The 21,167-nt window shown below is 42.2% G+C and overlaps 1 protein-coding gene across 2 annotated transcripts in view; it reads left to right on the top strand.

Annotated features, from left to right (window-relative positions):
* Window positions 1-15,847, top strand: part of MYO5B (myosin VB) — a 147,415-nt gene extending 131,568 nt beyond the window's left edge. The window contains exons 29-39 of one of the 2 annotated variants that reach the window (XM_040580476.1): window positions 1,407-1,484; window positions 4,714-4,912; window positions 5,757-5,850; window positions 7,082-7,228; window positions 8,334-8,485; window positions 8,828-8,917; window positions 10,901-11,051; window positions 12,170-12,455; window positions 13,550-13,724; window positions 14,685-14,765; window positions 15,589-15,847. In XM_040580476.1, the coding sequence (XP_040436410.1) occupies window positions 1,407-1,484; window positions 4,714-4,912; window positions 5,757-5,850; window positions 7,082-7,228; window positions 8,334-8,485; window positions 8,828-8,917; window positions 10,901-11,051; window positions 12,170-12,455; window positions 13,550-13,724; window positions 14,685-14,765; window positions 15,589-15,741 (1,606 nt within the window). In that variant the 3' untranslated portion in view covers window positions 15,742-15,847. The remainder of the gene's footprint in view (window positions 1-1,406; window positions 1,485-4,713; window positions 4,913-5,756; window positions 5,851-7,081; window positions 7,229-8,333; window positions 8,486-8,827; window positions 8,918-10,900; window positions 11,052-12,169; window positions 12,456-13,549; window positions 13,725-14,684; window positions 14,766-15,588) is intronic. The other variant, XM_040580477.1, reaches the window with a different exon arrangement.
* Window positions 15,848-21,167: the final 5,320 nt, after the last annotated feature.

Raw genomic sequence — 21,167 nt, 5'->3', positions numbered from 1 at the left:
CTTTTCAAAATAGGAGATGTACATTGGCTCAGTGGTTCTTTTTTTTTTTGTCTGAAAGTTTAATGATCTATTAAGTGATTATTTTTTTTGTGGTTATTTAATTTTTCTATTATTTTTTCCAAAAAGAAAAACTATTTTCTAACTGACATCGAAGCCAAGTGAAATCTTACTGTAGCAAGTGTTCCTAGTTAGGCTGACCACTCATTTGTAATGTGTTCAGCACCTCATTAAAGAAGATAAATAAGCTTCCTGCCTTTTATAACATTTTTTTTTAAAAAAAAAACAACCTATCAAAAGGAAATTTTTAATATTAAAGTGAGATGAGGCTTTTGTGGGCATTTTTCTGCCTGGATGCGTACGGCAGAGATTTGATCTCATATGGATGGAAGGAAACAAACATCCAAGGGGTGTTGGGACCAAAGGTTGCCCTGAGGAAAGGCTGATGTGTTCGACTTAATGGCTGAGGAGAACCTTAACTGAAATAGAAGAAATTTATTTTAAACTGGTGGAAGTTGCTGCAGAAGAAAGAAAATGGAGCAACTTGTCTTTAAAATGTCTTATTGGTGGAATATGCCAGAGCACGGAAGGTCTGGGAGGGAACTGTGCCAAGATATCGGTGTACAACAAAATACGGGGTTGGGTTGTGTTTGCACTGTGAGTTGGAAGTGTCTGGGTGCTGTTCCAGCTCAAAAATAGTTCCTTTTTTTTTTTTTTTTTGGGGGGGGGGGGGGGGGAGGGGAGGGGCAAGAAGACTTTTTTGGAGCTGCTAAGGATCACTCTGTACTTTTCATTTCGCACCATCTGTGTTTGGACAGCTTTTCCTTACCCCTTGTGCAAACTTCTGCTCTCCTATTTATCCCCCATGGTCCTTGTTTCTCCTCCCTGGGTTTAAGCATAAGGTTTTAATGAGGCTCTGAGCTAGCTGATGTTGTCTGGGCTCACCAGCTTTTCCTTGCTATCGTATGGGAAACAGTTTAACCATACAGAATCAAAAACTCAGGCCTTGGCCTCCAGGAGTTGGGCTTTTTGGTAAAACCAGTAACCACTCAGGAATGATGTTAACCTGCCAGGAGGTTGGATTGGGTGATCTGGAATGATCCCTTCTGACCTGCATGATTTGGGGTTCCTACGTTGGCTGCAGTGGGTTGGGGAGGAGAGGGCTGTACGAGGACACATTTCACAGCTGGCAAGGGAGGAGAAGCTCCACTAGCCAGGGGTGTCAGATGGGGCATGACCGGGGCATGGTTCTCCTTCACTGGGTGGAAAAGTAAATAGAATGTAATGAAAGTGTGCTTTAAAAAATAAAACTGAATTAATAAGGGTTCTGTACCTTCTCCCCTTCTATTGCAATTGACCTTTTGTCTTTCTCTGTCCTCTTGTTTCCTTTTTCTGTCCTTTATTTCTAGCAAGGCTGAGGACTGGGGGTATCTCAATGAAGATGGAGAGCTCGGCTTGGCTTATCAAGGTTTAAAGCAAGTTGCCAGGTCAAACACTTTCTTTTTTTCCACTGCTGCTTCTCCCTTCTCTTCCTTTCACTTGTCCTTCTTTTTTCTTTCTCTTCCTCTGCTGTTCTCTATAAGACCTGTTGTCCTCTATAGGAGCAGCCAGAGGTAGGATATCCAAACTGGAGGAATTTACATCATAGTGTGGTTTGGGTTGGAAGGGACCATAAAGACCATCTAGTTCCAACCCCTCGCCATGGGCAGGGACATCTTCCACCCGACCAGGTGGCTCCAAGCCCCATCCAGCCTGGCCTTGGGCACTGCCAGGGATGGGGCACCCACAACTCAATAGTTGTGGATGGAATTGAGACCTTCCTCTTAAAATTAGGGAAGTCACTGCAATTCTAATTGGGCATTGCCTGGTGGTAGCTGTTGTGACTAACGTCGGAGCTGTGATTCAGTAAGAATTATGTCAGGTTTATGGGAAATTGTATGATAAAGGTGTCAGGAAGCTGTACTCTCCAGGAAGGCAACCCCACCCCACCCCACCCTTTTAGATGTGGGGGTTTTTTTTCTGAATTGCGCTAAGATACAGTACCTCCCTAAACTGTTTTCTCCCAATCCTTGACATGTCAGAATTGGAGTCCCCATGCTTGTGTTGTGATGCTGTCTTCTTTGCATGCTTCTGGGGATTGTGTGCTCCCATCCATGCATTGTCTATAGGTATAAGGAGGAAGGTGCATGGTGGACGCCACAGTGCCATCCTTCCAAGGCTTTCCCTGTGTCCTGGTCTGGTAGGAAAATATCCCAGCGGGACACACCGGGGCAGTACCTGCAACCGCTGTACGTCCTGAGGAAGCTGGTGATTCTGTAATGATCTCTCATCTCCAAGCTAATGAACATCTAGAAACACAGCTAGGCAGAAGGACTGCTGGGTTCTTCCCCTGGTTCAGCCTGGTGCTTGGAAGAGCAGATAATTAAATGTTAATCAGCCTGTGTTCTCCTTGCAGGCTGGTTATGAGGTGCCGATGTATATGGTTTTTATAGAGGATGAAATGAGCTGATTAAGGATGCTATGGAGAGGAAAATTTAAAATATTTTTTATAGTCTAAAGTGGTTGCATCTCAAGATACCCGAGTAAAACCAGACAATAACACGAAAAATATCAGCGATGATTCATGCAATGTTTTTCAAAGCAATGTAGGAACTCCAGTTCATAGAAGGAGCATGTTTTTCTGAGGCTGGCTCATGGCTAATCTGAACTTATATGAAGAAATAAAATGAAAATTAAGTACTTGATGCTTACTTCATGGTGGGCAGGTACTTCCCAAGCCTATTAAGAATATAACTCATGACATGATCATGAGGCTGTGTGCATTATTTCCCGTGTTTCTATAGTTGGAAAACATGCTTTTCTGTCTTGCTGGAATGTAGGAGTAGAGATAAAACAACAACAACAAAACCAAAAAAAACCCAAAATAAAACAACCCTGGAGAATGATTAATACTATGGTTAATACTTTTCATCCTGAAATTTTTCATAGAAGGCATGTGTTCTTTTATGCAAGCCCTGGAAAAAAACCAAACCAAACCAAACACACACGACAAAAAAACCCCACGACAGCAACAACAAAAAAATGCTTAATTGTTCCTGCGGGGAGACAGTTCACAGGCATGAATCTCCACGAATTTCCCAGTGGACCCAAAAGAGTTGTCGCTTTCTCCTCACTGGCACAGCTCTGTGTCTGTGCTTGTCCTGGGTGTCCTGCCAAGCTGTTGACACCAGAGTCTTCCTCGTCTTTACAGATTGCTGTTTGCATCCGATACTAGAAGAGATGAAGCCCCTGAGCCAGGTGTGTGGCTGCCCGTAGCTCTGCTGAGGAGAGCACATCCATGAGCTACAGCAAGGACATGGGCTTGGTTATCCCCCTGGATCATTCCTCCTCCTTGCCACCATTGCCCAGTGTAATCTGGGAGTAATACTTTGCAGTTTCTGGCTTGATGGCCCTTCCTCTGAGTGTCATACCTTCTGGAGTCACTTATTTTGGTCTTCTTGAAAGAGCAGGTGGAGATTTCTGTTAAGCAGAGGGTAGGAGTTACCCTTAAAAAATTAATTACTGTATCACTTGCCAGGTTTATCAGCATGCCCATCAGCATGAGTGTGTGCAGGAAAGCAGTTAGCATCTCAGTGATGAATTACTCTTTTGCTGGATTAACAAAGGCATGCTGGTTTAGCAAATGCCTGGGTAATACATTAACTAAATGTCCTAACCCTTTAGGCCAGTGTTTCCCACTCCCCCACCCCCCCAAGGGTTGTCCTTGTGCACAGGCTCAGGGCAGGGATGGATGGAGAGCTGGTGTAGGGGAAAGATGGGTGGGAGAGGATGGTAGGGCAAATTTTTAGAGAAAAAATTGGCTACTCACCGAAAAGTGGGAGAAGGGCTAGTTTTGGTGACTTCTGTCAGCTGTGTATCATGGCATTTGTGTTTGTATATCACTGAGTACAAGGAGAGAAGTCTTCTTTCCTTCTGGTGAAGCCAGCAGCAGCAATGAGAGCAGGAACTGATCAAGATGATGGAAAACTGCCCTGTGCATTGTTTTCTGCAGGTAGTTTATGAGTGAAAATTGAGAAATACATGAATATACTTCTTTTTAAGCAGAGATAAGTAGCAGCTCTACAAACAACTAGAAGGAATGATGGGTTTCGCCTTCTACCTTTCTTGAAACTCCTAGTAGTAGCAAATGAAGCCTGTGGCAGTCCAACTGAACAGAGTCATTTGCAAGACATACAGTTCAGTTTTCAAGAGTAAGAACTGATGTTTGAAAGGGGGTGAGCACAAGAATAAATGCCCTTCAAGCTGAGCTTTCAAAAAAAAGCCCGTAAGTGTTGATCTGTACCGCTCTCTTGCCATGTATTTGCTTTTTGCTAACAGGAAGAGTAAAGGAACCCAAATTTGTGATACAGTTACAGAAAAAAGGGAGTTCCTGATTTTTTTTTTCTCCCTTTTATTTAAAAAAAACCAACCCCAAAACAAAACCCACAAAATTTTCATCTTATATCTCTAATTTCAAAACTATTTAATCTGCAGCATAGCAAATGACAGATTAATGTGGCAATAATAGCTGTAGCACCACTTCGTCTGTGTCAGTTTTATAGGGAGGTTGACCAGGAACATCTCCTGAGTTAGCCGACTTAGAAGGATCTAAACCCAAACAATGGTTACTACCATGATGCTGAAATCACAGTCTGATCAGTGTGGTCCTTTTCTCAGGTTGCTGGAAATGCAGCTCCAGGATCAGAGAAGAGAGCATGAGCAGGAGGTAGAAGCTCTGAAAAACCAGGTGGATGTAATGAAAGAAGAGCAGGAGAAACAGCAGCAGGCTTTCCTGCAGACCTTGCAGCTGTTACCAGAGGCCCAGGTGGAGTTTGGACTTCAGCAAGAAATTACACGTCTCACCAATGAAAATCTGGTAAGAGGCTGAACTGAGTGCACAGCCTAAGGAAGAGGGGAAAAAGACCATAAGGCGAGAGAAAGGAGATGGGAAGCATGAAGGGGAAGGGAAAGTGCTGGGGTCTCCCCCATCCCTCATAAACTCTCCGCAGAATCCTTCAGCATCTCCTACTGGTGCGTTGGTACTTGGGAGCGCTGGTACTTGGCCTTGAACCGTTGTTCAATGGCTGTATGACTCTTCTGACTCCCTAGGTACTTCATTTTTTAATATTTTTTTTTAAGCCTGTCTACTTTGTGGCATTGCCTACCAAATGAGATTGCTGAGGACCCCTGTACTCTAATTATGCACAAAAAGACAACATGATCCTTTTTTCTTACTGGGATTTATTGGGAATGTGGAGGGGAGGTTGCCACTCCAAAAAGTTGGCCTGGATGATGATAAATTTTCCCTTTCTCACTCCTGTACCTGTGTGCAAGGTCTGGAATGACTGTTGTTCCCTCCTGAGTTCAGGTTAGGGCTTTTTGCCTTTCTCAACAACTCTGGTATCTAAATAGTGTTGGAACTGTTTTAAACATCATTAACAGCCAGGAGTAAAATGGATTGGGTGGTGTTTTGTATTGCCTGCTGTAGCCTGCTTCTGGAAAAAGCAGGCAGACGACATCCACAGTCTTTGTGGTTTCGGTGAAGGTCTCTCTGAGTGATCCAGGGCCAACATGGCTTTTCTACCAGGATGCTCACACTGTGCAGTAGCAGTGCAGAGACCAGACTGCCGAGTGACCCCAGCCTCAAACTCACCCCAGATGAGTTGGTTTTGGGTTTAGTTATTATTTTTTCTTAACCCAATGCGTCTTCTGTTTTTCAGGTTCTTAAAGAATTGCTAGAGAAATTGGAAAAGAATGAAAAGAAGCTGAGGAAGCAGCTGAAGTTTCACCTGAAGAAGGTCCGGGATTTTGAAGGTGACTTGGCTGTGGGTAGACATTGGGGTGGGGCAACAGCACTCTGGTTTTGCTTTGTCAGCCAGCTTTGGAGAGCTGCAGGATTTTTCTTTTTCTTTCTATTAAAGTAAGATTTTTGCTCATTCTGGCACTTAACTTGCACTAAGCTCTGAGCTCATTGTTGGCGCGACAGCAGGGAACTGAGAGTCCAGATGAAGCTCCTAGGTCATGCTTCGGCTGCCTTTGAGCAAGTACAGCTGTGCTGCTGTAGCTTTAGCTTGTTGATGGCGTTAAACAAAACATTGGAAGAGGGTCCATGAAGTGATGCAGGGTGAGCGCTTGCTGGAGGTGTTGATCTGATGATTGGCGTACCAGGGTTTGGAGGGTAATTAAGAAACCTTTTTGCTGTCATTGCTGTTACTGCTTTGACCCAAGCATGCATGTATATGTATGTCATATAGAGAAGGAGGCCAGTGGCTAGCAGGCAACTGTTCTGATCTGGCAATTTTTGAGGGGGAATTAAAACCACTTAGGATTAAAATACATATGTATATTCTGCTTGATCAGGAAAAAAATCTGAAATGTCACATCTGTGTTGTATAGAAGGAGCTTCCCATTCACTGGAGATGCCATGATTAATCAGAGAATCCCATTCTCAGGAGCTAATTTTGGAAATCTAGGCATTAAGTGAAATTAAGCTGAATAACTGGAGGATTTCCATGGCTAGCACAGCTGGTCTCTGTCAGCATAATTTGCATGCAAGCAAGCTGCTGCTTGCTGCAGTATTTGCATGCTGGTCTCTTCTGTTTTATTAAACTTTTATGGAAGCGCCACGTTTGACGGTGTGTCACCGCAGTTTTTGAGCTTTACAACCAGGCAGAAGATGTGATGCTTAGGTATTTTTTCATTGCCTGGCTATTTTTTTTCTCCTCTGTGAAAATCATACACTAAAAAAGCTTCCTGTAAGGTTACTATCTTCTAGCCTGTGGTTCCTTGGAAAATAAACAACAACTTCATCTTTTCCTCTTTAGGTCCACTTTTTGCATTCTATCATTCATTCAGGGTCAGAACTACTGCTGACTGGTAATTCAGGACCTGGTTCTTTATATTTTTGTAAGTCTGTCGAAGCTGATAATGTTATTAGGAATTTAATATATAACGCTTTGACCTGGTGTCTGCTCTAAGGCCGATGAAGGGCCTGAATAGTCCTTGATTGCTAGGTACCACCTTTTGTGCTCTTTTCTTTTCGCAGCAACCCAAGCCGTCGTACCGATGAGGGGGAGGAGGTGGCGTGAGCATAACGTACAAGTTGCTGTCCAGAGAAAGGAGAAAGATTTTCAGGGCATGTTGGAATGTTACAAAGAAGATGAGCCACTCCTCATCCAAAACCTTGTTACAGGTGAGGAACTTGCTCTGCTCCTGTTCCTGGCTCCTCCTCCTCTTGCCTGAGAGAGTTTGTAAACTTGAGAGCTCAAGACAGGCAAATAGATTGTGTCAGATTAATCCCTTTGGGGGCTGCCTGTTTTCATTGGAAGTGATTTTGGTATGTAAAGCAGCGCAGCACTAAGCAGATAGACCAGCATGGATATGGATATAATCCTTAGGAATAGCAAAAAAATGGAAAATGCAAAAAGGAGGCTGCAGTTTTTACAGCAGGCAGTAACTTGCTGAGCTTGATACAACGTGGTAATAGATGGGGAGGGCACAGCAAGGGATAGACCACAGGGATTTTGCACAGCAATGAAACAAAGGTAGTTGGTTTATGAGATAATAACAGATAATAAACTTGTGAGCTCTTTCACGCTGAAAGTTCTGATCAGAATTGCTGCGGCATCCCCTTACTCAGCGCTGTTAGAGAAGTCATGCTTCCCTGGCTGAGTGTTGGTATTTGCCATCACTCCATAACTGCAGCAGAATCCAGTGAGGATCTGAAAACTGCTCAAAGAGCAGTGTTAGCCCGCTGATGTGGTCTTTGATGTTCCCCTCATCAGACAGGCTTTTTCTTTAGGGGCTGCAAATTCCCACATCTGCCATTAGGATTCAGTAGCTTGAGGGAAAGAGTGATTTTACTATGTTGTGAATTTGGAGGTGGGGGTTTATGACCTGTGAGAGGTATTCCTGAAAGCTTCCTGGAACTTCTTTCTAAGGTTATTTGTGTGCTGCTTGGGTAGGCTTTTACATGGTAGAGAAGACCTAATGCTACCTGCGCATCCGTAAGGTGTAACGGGACAGTGTCACAAACTTCAGTGCAGATGATGCTACCCTCCTGAGCCTTAGTCCTGCGGCTCTGCTGCTTTGGCTGGCTCCAGCAGGTCCGTCTGTCCTGCAGTTGGGCTTCTGGTTATGTGTCTGTGCTGCAGGGAGGGATGCAAGCTGCAGAGATGAAATCTCATCTTCCACAGGGCTGGGGGGAGAGGGGTTTGCCTGGGTACATCTCCAGCTCTGGTGTTCCCTGCTTCACCTGGCAGTTGGTGAATTTTAAGATACTTTAAAAAAACTTCTAGATCTCAAGCCTGAGGCAGTGTCTGCTACTGTTCCCTGCCTTCCTGCCTACATCCTTTACATGTGCATCAGACACGCAGATTACATCAGTGATGACCAGAAAGTGCACTCCTTGCTCACTTCCACTATGAACGGCATTAAGAAGGTGCTGAAGGTAGGTGTCCATCTGTTCTCTCTTGTCTTGGGGTTGAGAATGGTGCAAGATGGTAATAACCACGTCAAAGTATGTGATGTTCAGCTCTTATAGTGATTCCCAAATCAAGTCAGTCTTACGGCTTCACTTTATGGTAAGGAGAACTACGATCTTAGCAAGAACATTTTGCATTCACAGATTTAAAAAAAATATTTGCAGGGAACAAATGGCTAATACTGCACATTCTCAGAGAGAGAGCTTCCTGATTCTGGGTGGGGAAACTCAAGAGCACTTCGTCTTGCTATGTCAGCAGCACCTGCTGAAGGGGGGGTGGTCTCACATGTTTTAATTTTGTTCCTCCAGAAAAACAACAATGATTTTCAGATGACGTCGTTTTGGCTGGCGAATACGTGTCGCCTCCTGCACTGTTTAAAGCAGTACAGCGGAGATGCGGTAAGAAACTTGTTGTTGATCTTGAGCATGTTGGCATTCCTCCAGGAAGGGTCTTCAGGTCTTCTGGGTCTAGTGACTTCCCTCTGGTAACGACATGGGGTCATCTCTGCCTTTTCTCTTTTCGTTAATTTGGATATAACGTGAGGCAGTTCCTAGAATTGTGGTATCACAGAATGGTTTGGGTGGGAAGGGACCTTCAAAGTCCCTCCAGCCCAGCCCCCTGCCATGGGCAGGGACACCTTCAGCTGGATCAGGTTGCTCAGAGCCCGTCCAGCCTGGCCTTGGATGTTCCCAGGGATGGGCCATCGGGCACCTCTCTGGGCCGCCTGTGCCAGTGTCTCACCATCCCTAGCGTAAAACATTTCTTCCTTCTGTCTAGTCTGAGCTAGACTAGAGGTTCATGGGCCATTGCACTGAGACAAGACATTTGAGAGCTGAAACCAAGACCCTTCCAACAGAACATGTACCAGAGTATTTTGAATTTCATAGCCAACCATGCGCCTCGATTTGCCTGAGCAGGGGATTTCCTTCTGGTAGGCTGTTTTGAAGGCTGTTCCCCTGGCTTTAGTAGGTCCTGCAGCTTTTCATTACCCAAGATTTTTAGACAGGTGAAAACTGTTCCAAATATTGTGATTTTTATTCTGATTGTTTCTACTTGACTTTTTTTTTTTCCTGTTCAGTTCAACTAGATCAAAATAACCCTTCGAGAGAGCAAAAATGCATAACCACAATGTATGATTTCAGAAGGAAATACTCTCATTTCTTGCTGCTTCAGTAATATTTCATAAACTGAAATACATTTTGTTACAACTGATCCCTTCCGACAAAATCAGATTATCGTAGTCCTCTTAGTATGTTATGCGCTGTCATCCTTACAGTCATATGTTCTGGGTATCAAAATTTTCAGCAGAGCCAAATTATGTTGTTTCTCATTTAGTCTTGATTTGTGTTAGATATAGTAAGCAATCAAGCTTTAAGAATAAGTAAAAAAAAATTCATGGAATCAGTTTAACTACTCAGGTCGTTCACAAGATGATGGCTTGTGTGTAAAACCTCAGTGCAGGAACTGAAAAGTTAAATTAAAAAGAAAAGTTACTTAGACAATTCTTACTAATATATATGCTCCTGTTTGCCCTCTTCTGCCTGAGTGACAACATTACATTTAAAGAAAATTACTTACGGAAAACGAGCAGGGTAAAAAAACCAAAACAACCCAAACTTAAATTTCACATTCTTTGCCATTATTTACTGTGTTAAATGAAGCAGCTATTTACAAATTCAATTGGTAATTTGGTGCAAAAAACCGTGTGTGTGTGTGTGTGAATCTTTCTGAGAAGTTTCCAAAATAGTGTTACATTTAGTTTGAAATCCAACCGATTTTTAAGAAAACAGGTTAAAAAGAAAATCCCAAGTCTTGCAGTGCAAAAAGCACTTTTTCATTGGTGAGGTAAATATAGAAATTCTGAAGTCAACTCAAATTATTCATGTTGTATTTTTGCATTTTACTGGTTGGCAAACAACGAAGAAGGTTGCAGAGTTCTCATTTTGACACCAAACTGATAACACTGTATGAATAGGCAATTAAAGCGTCTGTGTTAATTACAAAATTAAATCATTGCAACTCACAGGGATAAATAAATAGCTAGAAAAAGTTTTTCAGGGACTGAAATTTTCTAGTTCATATATATATATTGCAGTTAATACAAAGGTTGATCCTTGTGGAAGTTAAAATGAAAAACTTACCGCTTAATGATGCTTTTCTTCAAAAAACATCCCTCTAATAAAATTTGTGAACAAATGGCTGAGTAAATCAAAAGTGATTTATGAGTCTTGATCTTTTCTATAATAGAGTAAAAATGTCCTTTGGTAACATACCTGGATATATTGTATATTTTAAGGGTGTTTTTTTTTAATTAATACAGTGACTTCACTGGACTAGAAGTGGAGTAATGAAACCGGGTGTTTTAATCTCCTCCTGTTCAGGGTTTCACGACACAAAACACACCGAAGCAGAATGAGCACTGTCTGAAGAACTTTGACCTGACCGAGTACTGCCAGGTGCTGAGCCACCTCTCCGTCCAGATCTACCAGCAGCTCATTAAGATATCAGAGGGCATACTCCAACCCATGATCGGTAAGTTTGCAGCACATTAGCTTTTAGGAAGGTGGTTTTTTTAATTACCTACTCAGAGTGTTCTTCAGACCTTTGTAAGGTGCTGGCATGACTTCTCGCTGAAGGAAAAGCCCGCAGCTGGTAGAGAGAAATATGCTACGCTAAAAATAAAATAAAATAAAATATCTTGGTTTGAAGCAGGTCCTGGTGTAAGCAGTGACCTGGAGTTAGGGAAGCAAACCTGGATGAGTTTTTATTTTCCCCCATGATATGCAACTAATAGGGATGAGGCTTATTTCCCCCATGATAGAAAGTACCTCCTTCCTTTCTGTGAGGGAAGTGAGGTGGTGCTGGTGGTGTCTCTAGTTCTTTATGGGTGGAAGTGTGCATTACGAGGGAGGAGAGAAATGGGAGGAAGAAAAAGCTTAAACAAAGACCTTGTTTTGCAAGGGTGAGTCAGTATAACAAGAGTTACCTCCCCAGCTACATCTGTCCTCCTCCTTGCGAAGCTAATTGAGGGTCTGTCCTCAGTGCTTTGTATTTTCTAACTGCTGGTGTTTCCCTTGAGCTCCCAGCCTGGACTCCTGTCTGGGACTGTTTCCCTTTACCCTCCAAATGTCATTACGCAAATTCTGGCTGCATCTGGTGGCATCACTGCATGTAACTCCTGCTCCTTGTAGAAAGTTGTCCCATTCCTCTATCAGTCAGGCTGTAAGAATTTTATTACTTTTAATCTATCTTTATTTCTCCCAATCCTTTGAGCTAGTTAATCACTTTAACTGCAGAATTTAAGGCTCTGTGGTGGGTATAGAGGGAGAATTGATTACAACTCAAAGGAGAGCTGTTCCCTGTTTCTGCAGCATGGTAAGTGATTTCTGTGTAGTAACACCAAGGGGCGGGGAGGGAGGGGAAGCGTGATCTTACAGATATTTTTGTATGCTTCAACTGTTTCATATTTTCATAGTAAACTAGTAATCAGTGGATCAGTTCTGCTTTCAGATCTCCCAGTGTCCATCGTGGTGCATCACTGAGGCTGCTGCATGTTTATGACTGCCCACGAAGGGGCCAATTCTTACCTCTAGTGACTGTTAGGTGGATGCAGGCTTTTTTAGCTCATTTTCCTCCCCCCCCCTTTTCAGTGTCTGCGGTGCTGGAAAATGAGAGTATCCAGGGGCTTTCGGGTATCAAACCGATGGGCTACAGGAATCGTTCCTCCAGCATGCCAGATGGTGACAGCTCCTACAGCTTAGACGAAATCATTCACCAGCTGAACACATTCCACAGTATCATGTGTGACCAGGGTCTGGACCCAGAGGTTGTGCAGCAGGTCTTCAAGCAGCTTTTCTACATGATCAATGCTGTCGCCCTGAACAACCTCCTGCTGAGGAAGGATGTCTGCTCGTGGAGCACGGGCATGCAGCTAAGGTGGGACGGGGATGTACCTGCTTAAGGAAGTTTTGTTGATTTTATAAGGTAGTGGAAAATAGGAAAATAAAATGCAATAGTGTAAGTGAGGGGAGAAACTGGATTCAGCAGGAGACTGATGCAGTGCCCGTTAAAGCTAACGCCCATTGTGTAATGTCTGTGCAATGCAGTTTGCTGTGCCACTTGCGAGTTAAATGCATGTTACAGTAATTATCTGTGGGGTGGGCTTTCCCCACCCTTGCCTGAGCGGGAAGGCTGCACAAAGACTACACCAGGTGAGGTAGGATGGATTGCATGTGGGATGGAGAAGTCCGTGGTGTTCTCCCACTGCCATGTCTGCGAGTTTCAGGTAACAAGTGCTGTGGTGCCAAAGGCTCCGATTCCGCAAGTGGATCTTAAACAGAAACCCCTGTTGCTGTGCGCCTCTGGCCTCCTGTGAGCTGCCCGCAAGCGGCAGCACAGGCATCTGCTGGGCTGAGATTAGGGGCCTGCCTGCCCCATCACTGTCTTAGTGTAGTGTTGTAATAAGGATTAAAAATTGAAAGGACAGCTAGTGCAAACCTGCCAGAAAGGGGCAATGAGTATTTGTCAGCCCTGGCATAAATCTATCAACTTACTTCTCAGAGCAAATTATTTAAACCTTCCTTCTGTCCCTCTGCCCACAGTGGATCTTTACATGTTCCCCTTGAGCCTGAGAGTGGGCACAGGCAAAGACATTTTTTGTGTAGATGTTTTCAGAGGTCCTTGGGTACCTTGTAGGATTTTGTAGCATTTAAAAGATTTTTAAAAGTGTAATTTTAGTTGACTCTGGAAATTTGAACGAATCTGAACGCTGTAGAAAAGCGCATCCCTTGTGCTGTTTAGCTGTTACGTGGCTTGTCTATTTCTAAGGTACACAGAGTATGAATTTTGCCAAGTTGTTGAGTATTAAGCTTTGGTCTGGATGTCTCTTGCCATGGGTATTGCAAACGTGCATCACAAAAAGCCATGTATACCAGCACTGCTACATACTTTAAGTCTCAGAGAGGATTTTTGAAATGCTACATCTTATCTCTTGACTTTCAGCTCACATCTTGTCTTGTTTTTTCACCCAGGTTTAACATAAGCCAGCTGGAGGAATGGTTGCATGGGAAGAATCTGCAGCAGAGTGGAGCAGCACAAACTTTGGAGCCCTTGATTCAGGCAGCGCAGCTTCTGCAGCTGAAAAAGAAAACCTCAGAAGATGCCGAGGCCATCTGCTCCTTGTGCACATCGCTCACGACCCAGCAGGTAGGGAGCAGGGCAGAGATTTACACCAGAGGGTACTGCTAATTAAAGGAGAGGGAAAGGGTGGTCTCCTGGAGCCAGCTCTTCACTGCCCCAACTCAGTGTGCCGTTCACACAGTGGGGCAGCTTGTCCTTTTCAGGACAGATGTTAGGTACTGAACCCTGTCCGAGATGGTCACCATGGTGGCTCCTCTCTGGCAGCACCTCTGATGGTGCTGGAGCTCCAGAAGTCGGCAAAGATGAAACCCAGCCCTGAGGAGGTCATGGTATAACTCAGAACTTTGGGATTTTAAACCCACCTGTTGTTTTTTGCCAGGGTCTAACCTGGCTAGGTCTGCAGGATGCCCACCAAGGATTCACATTCGGGGCAGGAGGCTGAGAACTGCCCACCTAGGCTGGCTGGCTGGGACCTCAAACTTTGAGACTCCGTTCCAGGAGGATATAAACTCAGGGGTTTTTGCTGCTGGATTGCCTGGCCTTAATTTGATGATGTTGTAGGAAGGGAGAAGTGAGAGGTGTGAGCTGATCTCCAGTGGTTCGTGGAGATCCTTTCTCCTGTATCTCTCATCGCCCTGTCTTGAACATGTGTTCTTGAGAGAAGCCAAGGGGTGGTAGGGGAGGAGCAGGAGTGAGGGAGCATCAGGAGAAGTGTTGTAGAGGTGGCATCAGAAGTACTGGTCAGCTGTGTCACCGTGTGCCAGCCAAGTGGAGTTCCTGTATAAAGCTGTTGTTCAAGTCTATTCCCAGTTTACAAACGTTGCTGTAAGAAGTGGCTTTGACAGGTCCATGGAGGCTTACAGCAGGCAAAGGAACACTGGGATGATACTTGCGCTGCTTCTGCTTCCCAGTAGTGTCATGGGACGCTTGTTATGGCCGTATCAAGACAAAGGGTTGGTGGTGCTTTGTATTCTGAAATAGTTTGGCTTCTCATGACTGTCTGTAATCCTATTTTGTTTTCAACAGATTGTAAAGATACTTAATCTCTACACTCCTGTGAATGAGTTTGAAGAACGTGTGACAGTAGCTTTCATACGAGACATACAGGTAAGTTAAAGGGCTGTAACATGGAGGAGGTAGTGCTAATGACATCTGTATTAAAATCATTACTAACTCAGGTGTTTTGTAATAAGCATGCTGCTGCATGTTGTCCTGAATTTAGTTCTGTGTATGTGCACACACTTACTTGCAACATAGAGCTGCAGGGATAACCAGGCTGTTAATCACAAAGAGCAATAAGCACCTACGCTCCCAGCTCAGCTAACCAGCTCTTTGGTAGCAAGGCGACTCAGAAGTAAGGTTGCAGCAGTCAGTGAAGCATCGGTGAAATGGAGCTGCTTCTCTGATACAATCAGCCACTAAAGGAAAAATAAATAAATGAAAACATTTTTTAATGCTTTCAAGGAGGAGGCAGGAAAAGGAAACAGAAATGTGTTCAGCTACTACTGGAATGTGTCCCCATCGCTGAGCGGCTGAATCAAAAGTGGTCTGCGGGTATCATGTTGGTTAATGGTTGGACTTCATGATCTTAAAGGTCTTTTCCAACCTAAACAATTCTATGCTTCTGTGCAGTGCTGCTGCTGCTGTGCAAGGGGATCATGTCGTTTCCAAGTCCTGTATCTTGCTTTGTGGTCATGTAGAAAACATAGCCAGGTTCTTCTGAAACAGTTTCTTACCATCTGTGTAGAAGTTGCTGTAAATACTTGCTCAGAGGTAGGCTGCTGCACCAGAGAACAAAATAGTTCTCTCTGTTTTTTGCAGTATCTCTAAAATTGTGTACACTTCTCAAACCTTTGATGATGTTAAACATGACAAATGCAAAGAAAAGGCAATAACTGATACTAACTTTTTCTTCTCCCACACCTCATAGAAGCACTTGCAAGAGCGCAATGACCCTCCACAGCTGCTGTTAGACTTCAAGCACATATTCCCAGTTTTGTTCCCGTTCAACCCATCCTCCATAACCATGGACTCTATTCATATTCCTGCTTCTCTCAACTTGGAATTTCTCAAGAAAGTTTAATTAAGCCCATCTGTCATACCCAGAGACCTCCAGCAACAAAAGAAAAGTCATGAAAGGAATTTAAGGAGCTCTTTAAACGTGGACCAAACAGGCTTGCGGAAGAACCAATACACAGTAATAGATGGATGTGAAACTGTACAGTAAAAAAAGAGACTGATCTCTATGTGATTATTTTTTTTTTTTGCTAATTTGCAGCTCAGAAATAAGGATACTTGAAATGTAGATTTATTTTTTACTGCTTGATTTTACATTGACATAGTTCAAAGCCCATAATCATCTCCAAAAGCCACTAACAAAAAAGAATGGGGCGTGGGAGACAGCTTTGATCTTCGCAGGTGTCTATGAAGAAATGAGTTAAATCTAAAATGAAATCTGAAACACCTATGCTGCCTTGAAGGATGTAGTTTGTCTAATAGCTGGGTGGGTTTGGATGTATTAATAATGGGACATGCAATTCTGCCTCCTGTTCTTGCTAGTAACTGCATCATGCTAGTGAGTGGAGAAAGTGAACTGCAGAAGGTGCAAATATGTATTCATCGTGCCATTTAACGTAACGGGCTTGGACGCTGCTTGTTTCCACCAGTGTCAAATTTGTCACCAATTCTATGTTTGAGAAATACTGTTGCTCCTCCTAACTACACTAAGTACATCAGCTTCATAAGAATTTGATTAGATTGGCAGTTCAGACTTTCTTCCTTTACCAGATTTGCATTAGTGACTTGTGAAGGTTTTGTCCTAGTGAAATAGTATGGAGACAAAGGGACCGCCTTAGGCCTCCTGCTTCTAGTGTAGGTGAGTGTCATCCTGATCCCTACTGTTGGCTTTCCCTCTGCTTTCAAAAGCGAAAAACTTTCCTCCAGTGTCTGTCGAGGTTCCTAGACCTCCTGCGTGGCCTGTATCAGAATGTCAGGTGTAGATAAGACGTGCTAAAGCAGCCCAGTTTAATTGTCAGGTCCCTAGTCCTACTTACATTGAGTGGGTTAGTCTTAGCTTATAGCAGTCCATGGAAAAATTCGATTCAGTTCAAGAGCCACCCAAAATTTTACCAGTTGTGCAAATACTTATTAGTTGGCTTATAAGTGAAGAATACTTTAAAAAAGAAAATTTTAAACCAAAAAGAGAATGGATAAGCAACAAAATCTTTTAACACAAAAGAATGATAATGTGTTAGTAATGTAATCCATTTCTTTAAGTGTGAACACGAACTCCTTGTCTACAATAACCTTCAATGAATAATTGCAAGCAATTCAAATTCTGTTAGGATTTCTTTTTATCCGACTTACAAATAAAAACAAGCCAACCCTTTGACCTTGCTATGCAGCCATGGAAAGGGGGCAGCTACTCACAAGTGCAGTTGCTGATTTTTATTGGTACTTGCTATGGCATGTTGAATTCTCCGTTACGGCAGCACCATTCTCCCTGCCAAGAAGGGGAAAAGGTGGCTTCCCGAGGCTGAGGGATGCTCTACAAGGACCCCAATGGAGATGCGGCGATGCTGCTGCCGTAGCTCAGCATGCCAAAATGCAGCTGTTTGTCAGCAGCAAAAGTGCCTCTCGTCTCAGCACTTTGTGATGAGCTTCTTGCCCTTTTGGCTTGCATAACAGTTGTTTCTAAGTAGATCTTAACTCACCTGCTTTTGTGGTTCCTGAAGTCTCAGCAATTCCACAGTGATGAAGGAGCATTCAAAAACACCTCTCTGCATCTGACTACTTTTAGTTGGTGTAAAACACATCCAAACAGCAAATTCATGACCAGGTACTCTATCTGGTCTGGGGATTAAAATAGAATGTGGAGTCTTTTAAAAAATAAACTAAATCCTGCGATGCTGCAATCACCTTTTTAGATCAAGGAGTGTGTTTTGATTTAAGCATCATGTATATAATCTATGTATATACCAACTGTAATAGTCCTGTATGTACTATATATGTATATTACTATCCAAAAAGCACATTTTTTAAGAAAAAGTCAAGTGTTGTGAAGAATTAGATTGGTCTACACCAGTGGGTAAACACCTTGTTTCAGATGGCCCATGGTTTAGCACAGCTGTTGCCACTGAAAGACAAACTTGAGGCCGTTTCCCTAGGGAGAAGTTCTCTTTTCCTCTAATTGTAGAAGATAAGATTCCCCAGCTAATTATAGAAGATTTATTGCTTGATAGTACCTGCGCTACCTCCAAGCTAAAGTCCTTGAGTATTTGCATGTACTGCGCATATTCAGTAGTGCCTTCATCTCCTCTTCATGCACAAGAAGGATAATGCCACCGTTTTGCTGTCTGTGCCCAGCGAGCCCACGCTCTTTGGTCACTTGCTCACCTACAATATTTTTATTTATTGTTTCTACCTCTTTTCATGTTTTGCAAATGAATGTTTTTGCAGTGCTCTGAATTTCATCTTTTAGTTGTATCCTATCACTTTTATCCCATGCTACAGTAGTTAATGACAGTTTAAAAATTTTTTTTAAAAAAAAAAATTCCACGCAGAATTCAGTCTTTCGTTTTAACACATAGCTAGTTTTCACAATTCGCCTTAGGCCAGCAGTTTCCTCTCAGGCTCTTCATGTCTCTACCTCTTTCTGATGTAAATTATTCAGAGTACAATTCCCAACAGATTGATTAAACCAATGCTTATTGTTCAGACTAATGACAGTTGCTGCTGAATCCTATTCTATGACAATTTTGTTGCTGATCACAATTATAGAATGTGGTTAACGGTCTTCTAGGGGATAACAGTCTTTCACTGGCATTTTAAGGTTCATTTATATATACAACAAAGAGACTTTCTTAAAAACTCTTGATATGTATTAGATGGAAATGGGGATTTAATGTCTTGATCTGTGACAATGCAGTTCCTCCATAAAAATCCATCTGGAAGAGGACTCTGTATGAAATATCTTTTATATATATATTATTTTTTCTGTTAGCAATTTTCTAGATTTGTTTTTAAATGTTAGTTTTGTTAAATTGCTATGCTCAAGCATGCCATTTTTCCTCAGATCGGCACTTCTTTATTGAAAGAGCCAATTTAACACAAAGCATGGCTTTGAGAAAGCTGGCCGTTTTCCAGATCTGTCATTATTTTTAAATATTGATTATTAAGTTGAGCATTTTCCCACTGTGTGCCTTTAGCTGTTACTAAGGTAACTGACTTCTCAACCGCTGTTTCTCTGAAACAAGCATTAAAATGTGGGAATATTTTTATTGTTCTCATAAGAAGTTGGCTGTAGATTTGTACACCTGCTTATAAAATCTCACTCTGAGGAGGTCTTGCAAAAACACTTTGAAGTTGCTAGAAAGAAAACAAGACTGACCTATACCGATTTTTGTATGTATAATGTATCTCAGAGAGCACTATTGAGAATATTGGAAATAAAAACCGCCAACGAAAACCTCCAAAAATGAATTTCCAAAAAAAACAAATCACACAAACCACCACCACTGCTCAACCAATGCTTCCAAGTGTGAGTTCAGTCATGTGCTCTCTGACCTACGAGAACATCCACGACAACCTCCATGATTCATTTTACCGGAAACTTGGTTTGATTTTTTTTCCTTCTTTTATTGTTTATTGGTATTTTGTAGCTGAGGTTGCCTGTCTTTGGGCTAGTAAAGCTGTTGTGTAGTAGTTGACTAGAAAAGAACATTAGACCTCAAGACTGAATTTATGCAATCCTATATAATGACTATATTTTGCTTATGCAATTTATTCCACTATCTGAGAGGACCTCTTCATACAAGCAAAAGAGTAACAAAACAAGGGCATGTTTCAGAGTTCAAGCCTAGTGGTTATTTTTCCTGATACTGCAACTTAAACACTGAAATCACACCACCACCTAAAGTCTTTGCAAGATACGACCCTCCATTTGTGTGATGTGCAAAAGCCACACCTGAAACAACACGTCATTTTCCTCCATTTTCAATAGTAAATGAGCAAAACTGCAAACTTATTCTTTCAGACCATATTTAACTGAAAAATTAGCATTTTTCCATTGTATATAAATATAATCTAATTAAAATGAATTGCCTAAACAGCCATGAACCTTTTTTACTCCAACTTTATTCATTCACATCTGTATTACAGTCATAAATCATTTTTTTTTTTTTTTTTTCTTCTTCTAAAAGAAGTTCTAGCATTGTCGATGTTAGGTAAAACAATCTGGAGGGCATATTTCCCAATGAGTATACAAATTATTTTAAAATGTAAATGCCACTGGGCTAAGACTTTCAAATTAATTTGAAATTAGAAGGAAACAAATTATCAAAAAATGTGCTACTACAGTGCAATGTCTGTTTTGTTTGTTTGGGGGGTTTGGGGGGCTTGTGAGGTCTCATTACCTGAACAAGCAGAAGGTATAGCTGCTGTCAGAGAAGCTGAATGATAATGGGAATGAATAATGTAGGTGAAATACTACTGCTTATATAAGATTTTTCCATTTTGAACAAATCTGTAAGCTACACCTTTGTTTGTAGAAAATGCTTGTAATAGTCACTGTAATATTCAGCTGTGGATAAAAGAAAATTGTGAAATAAACACTTCTAAATAAATTGTGACTTTTGATCAAAAATGGGAATGTGGAAAATACATCTTTCAATATTTGATTCTATATATTGGAAACATCTATTTTCAAATTGCCAAGTACTTTGCAAACACAAATGAACAGTCCCAAAACTTGTACTGGAAGGTTTGAAAGGTTTAGAAGTTATAATAATTTCAGAGGTACTGAAGTACTGCGAGCTAATTAGAAACCAACTGAGTGTGGAATCTTACGGCCTTGAAGGCCGTTGTAAATTGATGGAGAAGAGGGCATGCAGTGCCAGCCCTTCTGCGTGTGCTTAAACGAAGTCAATGGCAGAAAGAGAAAATACAGTAAAACCCTCTGCTTACTTTTAAAGACAAAGTTGCATCTTGCTGTACGTTCACCGACCTATAGATCCAAGAAATCACTAGAATTAATGTGGGAGAAGCAGCTGAAAGTTGTGAGTTTTTTAATAAAAAAAGGGAGTCTTCACAGGAGAACATTCTTCTTCCAGAAAATTTATAAAACTTAAATTGCATTAACGAAAACATATGGCAAATTTTATTTGTACGTGAAATGTTTTTAATGATCCTCTCAGTTTCTGCCAGACAGTGAATGGTTCCACTGAAGTTTTTACACACATAAGTCATGCCTTGAGAGGCGTTTTCAACCACCAGAACTTTGACAGGTTTCTGTTGTGTAGAGCATTCTGTAGATTGGTTTCTGCAACTAGGGCTGTGCTCCCACTTGGTTTTCAATCAGCTGCAAGATACCACCGACCCTGGCAGGCTCTTGGACATTTTTATTTTTTTTTCACCTGGTAGATAGCATACAACACGGTTCCACAGTTCACAGAGCTGTGTTTTGCCAAGTTTAACACACTTACTATGGCTTAATGAGACCACATCCACCTC

The sequence above is a fragment of the Falco naumanni genome, chromosome Z, assembly GCF_017639655.2.
Source record: "Falco naumanni isolate bFalNau1 chromosome Z, bFalNau1.pat, whole genome shotgun sequence".
Taxonomy (NCBI): domain Eukaryota; kingdom Metazoa; phylum Chordata; class Aves; order Falconiformes; family Falconidae; genus Falco; species Falco naumanni.
The sequence above is the reverse complement of the archived record's forward strand: the minus strand, read 5'-3'. Positions and strand labels throughout refer to the sequence as shown.